Raw genomic sequence first — 4,094 nt, 5'->3', positions numbered from 1 at the left:
ATTTCTTTCAGGTGATTTTCCTGCTGGCAATGCTTCATCCAGTAATGAACCCATCTCATTATCTTTTTCCTCCACACCGTCAGCAATCCCTGTGTTTCTGTGACGCATTTGGTTCGTATGCCGTTTCCATCTCATGCTTCCGACTTGAACAAACCATGTCACCTGTCCTTGCTGCCCGACTATTACTCCTTCTCGCCACAATTTTCGATCACGCGTGTAGTCGCGAACCATGACTTTTTCACCGATCTTGAACTGACGATCTGCACGGTTTCTCGAAGTGTTCTCCATTTTCCTCTTCTGTTCCTCCAGATTCTCAATTCCCCTTGGAAACATGAGATCAAACACAGTTCTTATTCGTCTTTTCAAAAACATCTCAGACGGCGTTAGCTTTGTACTCGGATGCGGAGTAATACGATAAGTCATCAAAAATTCGCGCAGTCGATCCTTCTGCGGGCGACGATCATTTGTCGATTTTTTCAATGCTCGCTTGAAGGTGTCAATGAATCTTTCCACTTGACCATTCGACTGTGCATGATACGGCGCTGATGTCACATGACGAATTCCATTTTCTGCACAAAAAATTGTGAACTCACTAGCCGTAAACTGCGTTCCGTTATCTGAAACGAGGACTTCTGGGAACCCAAACCGTGCGAAAACGGTCTTCAATGATTCGATGGTTTGCTGTGTTGTAATATGCGGCATATGCAGCACTTCTGGCCACTTTGAATGAGCATCCACCACGATCAAGAACATTTTTCCGTTCACCGGTCCCGCGAAATCAACATGAATCCTTTTCCAGGGCCTGTCAGCTATTTCCCATGGCTTGACTGCCACCTTTGCTGGATTCTTCTGTGCTGTAGCACAGCCTTCGCAACTCTCCGTTTTCATTTCAATGTCCTTGTTCATCGCTGGCCACCAACAAAATTGCCTTGCCATTGATACCATCCGCTCTCTGCCTGGATGTGTTTCATGCAGTTTCATCAGCACTCTTGATCGCAATTTCATCGGGATTACCGTCCTTATTCCCCATAAGAGACATCCATATGATACGCTCAGTTCGGTGCGTTTAATGAAATAACTGCGCAGCTCTTCCCTAGGGCATTTCTCAGGCCAGCCCGATAGAACAAATTGTTTCACTTGCTTAAGCACACTGTCTTTCTCGGTTGCTTCGGCAATGACTCTGGCGGTAACCGGTAACTCCGCCTGCAATTCCACAATCAATTGTTTCACTGTTAATTCATCTTCAGCCTCTCGATGATCAAAATTTGCATCAAATAACTCGTCGCTTGACGAGGGAAGTCTGGACAAGCAGTCAGCTTGACAGAAGTTTTTCGTGCTGCGATATTCAATATCAAACGAATAATTCATTAGCGCAATTGCCCACCTTGTCAAACGGCATGCAGCCATTTGCGGTACGCCTTTCTTTGAACCGAATATTGAGACAAGAGGTTTGTGATCAGTTAATAATGTGAAGCGTCGTCCCCACAGGAATTTGTGGAACTTCTTCACTCCGTACACAAGTGCCAGTGCCTCTTTTTCAATTTGTCCGTAGTTCCTTTGAGCAGCATTGAGCGTCTTTGAGGCATGAGCGATCACTTTGACAGTTCCATCTCTGAGTCTATGATATACGACAGCTCCAATGCCCTCGTTTGATGCATCCGCTGCTAGCACAATGGGCCACTCTGGGTGATAGTGCGTGAGCAGGAGGGGTGAATTCAACAACCGCTTTACAATTTCCACCGCTTTTGTGTGCTCTCCTGTCCATTTCCATCGCGCATCTTTCCTGAGTAACTTGTTTAGAGGGCTACACATCTCCGCCAATTTGGGTACGAACTCAGTGTAGTAGTTACACATACCGAGGAAAGATCGCAGTTTCGCAATATTCGTGGGCAACGGCATATTAACAATAGCTGCTGTCTTCTTTGGGTCTGCTCTGATACCCTTCGAGCTGAGAATGTGACCCAGATACTCGACTTCCTTTTGGGAGAAGGTACATTTCTCCTTGCGAATCCGCAATCCAAATTCTTTCAATCGGCCCAGAACTAGCTTCAGCGTCCTCCGGTGCTCATCATCAGTTGCCCCCGTTAAGATGATATCATCCAGGTACGCTGCAACGTTAGGAATGCCTGCTAACATTGTATCCATTACCTTTTGGAAAATCGCTGGTGCCGAAGCCACACCAAATGGCAGTCTATTGTAGTGATACAGTCCTTTGTGTGTATTGATAACCAGAATCTTCTTGGATTCCTCATCCAGCTCAACTTGTAAATACGCTTCCGATAAGTCCAATTTGGTAAATGTTTTCCCACCTCTCAATGCCTGGTAGAGATCTTCAGGCCTCGGAATTGGGTATGAATCAACCATGAGTCGATCATTTAGTCCTGTGGAAAAATCGGCGCATATTCGAATCTTACCATTCGGTTTTTTTACCGTGACGATGGGTGCAGCCCAAGCTGATCTGTCAATTGGGGTCAGCACACCCATGTCAACATATCGCTCTAACTCTTTTCCCACGGCATCATGCATTGCGAATGCCAATGGAAAAGGTTTTCGAAATACTGGCACAACTCCATCCTTCAGCTCAACGTGTGCCTTTACCTTTGTACAGTGCCCAAGGCCATCTTCAAACACTTCTGGAAATTCAGTGCACACATCATTTTGCGTACGCGACTCAACTGCATTCACTTCCTTCTTATTTGTAAGGAGAGAGCGAAGAGTTTCAATTGCTCCGAATGCGTTGATCCAATCCTGACCCATCACATTGGTCGCTCCGTTTTTGGCCACTCGCAGCACTAGCTTTCTCGTACCTGTGTCACCTTCCACTGTCACCATCGTCTCCCCTTTTAGGTTCACCTCGTGCCCCGTGAAACTACGCAACATCACTGTTGCCCTTTTTAGTTTCGGGCTGCCTATGCTCTTCCAGCATTCCGGTGTCACGATGGTAACTGCGGCTCCAGTGTCCAGCTCCATTCGAGTTGACTTACCGTTGATTTTAACGGTGACTTCAAAATTGTGTGCGCGTTCCTTAACGGCATAGATGCCATCCGCATGTAACTTGTGGTTTTTCCAGCTGTTCTGGGGTCGCTGTTTCTGAGATTTTCCTAGTTTCTGAGGGTGTTTGCCACTTTTGCCAGATGGCCTTGCTTCCCACACTTGAAGCACTTAGAGCGTTGGAACTTGCATTTCTTTGCAAAATGTCCTGCTTCTCCACAGCAGTGACATTCATTCGAAACGCCCCCGGACTTTAAGCCCTTCGTTTCTTTGACTGCGTGACACTCTTGCATAGTAACTCTACTACTGCAACCATGAATTTCTTCGTACATCTCTAAAAAGCTTAGTGCTTCGTCTAGCTTGATGTTTTCCTTGGCTAATAACCTTAGCTTTATTTCTTCATTTTTCATGCCATTGATGAATTGTAGCACTAATGCTGCTTCCGTGTTGAACGACTCGAAGTTGCAGTGGCCTGCGGCCTCGCGTAAACAATTAGCAAACTGCTTCGGGGTTTGATGATCTGACTGCGTGATGCGGAAGAAGTTCGCTCTTTCACGCATCAAAATTACTCGTCGTCCGTACAGCTCCTTCATCTTCGCCACACATTCATCATACGTGAAGTCATACGGTGTCGTTGGAAGACACGATCGTCGCAACTCCTCAAAAGCATTGGGTTTTAACGACGCTAGGAGACAACTTCGCATCAGATTCGAGTCGTTGATGAAGTTTATCTCAAGATAACTGCGAAATTGCAGTATCCACGTGTCCCAAGTTCCTTCTTCCGGATTGAAGGGACGATGTGCACCAATGGGAAATCTGGTAGTTCCCATCATTTGAGCTGACTCTGTGCTCTGCTGAGCAGACAACACCGTCTTTTGTTCCGTCATCTCTGCCAACTGCTCTTTGACGATTCTCCGTGAGTTCACTTTTCACAAGCTCACTCGCAAATTCGTAACCTCGTCGCCAGTTGTTATAGCCCGCGTCTGCGGCTATCCTGTAAGTTGATGCACAACAAGAACAGAAACAATAAACGTTTATTAGCCACTATCAAGCAAATACGTAAACACACACACACCTACTTAAGAGTTCTGTCAATCCGTTAA

General features: G+C 46.1%; 3 protein-coding genes across 3 annotated transcripts; 2 read left to right on the top strand and 1 right to left on the bottom strand.

Annotated features, from left to right (window-relative positions):
- Positions 1 to 1,174: 1,174 nt before the first annotated feature.
- Tsp_12395 (hypothetical protein) lies at positions 1,175 to 1,552 on the top strand. The gene is given in 3 exon segments (XM_003370873.1): positions 1,175 to 1,231; positions 1,248 to 1,448; positions 1,475 to 1,552. The coding sequence occupies 3 exon segments, from the start codon at positions 1,175 to 1,177 to the stop codon at positions 1,550 to 1,552; spliced, it is 336 nt and encodes a 111-aa protein (XP_003370921.1).
- Positions 1,553 to 2,362: 810 nt separating this feature from the next.
- Tsp_12394 (conserved hypothetical protein) lies at positions 2,363 to 2,752 on the top strand. Its single transcript, XM_003370872.1, has one exon. The coding sequence runs from the start codon at positions 2,363 to 2,365 to the stop codon at positions 2,750 to 2,752; it is 390 nt and encodes a 129-aa protein (XP_003370920.1).
- A 349-nt stretch (positions 2,753 to 3,101) lies between these two features.
- Tsp_12393 (zinc knuckle protein) lies at positions 3,102 to 3,878 on the bottom strand. The gene has a single exon (XM_003370871.1). The coding sequence runs from the start codon at positions 3,876 to 3,878 to the stop codon at positions 3,102 to 3,104; it is 777 nt and encodes a 258-aa protein (XP_003370919.1).
- Between the last annotated feature and the right edge of the window lie 216 nt (positions 3,879 to 4,094).

This window comes from Trichinella spiralis (assembly GCF_000181795.1).
Source record: "Trichinella spiralis strain ISS 195 chromosome Unknown Scfld401, whole genome shotgun sequence".
Lineage (NCBI taxonomy): Eukaryota > Metazoa > Nematoda > Enoplea > Trichinellida > Trichinellidae > Trichinella > Trichinella spiralis.
The sequence above is the reverse complement of the archived record's forward strand: the minus strand, read 5'-3'. Positions and strand labels throughout refer to the sequence as shown.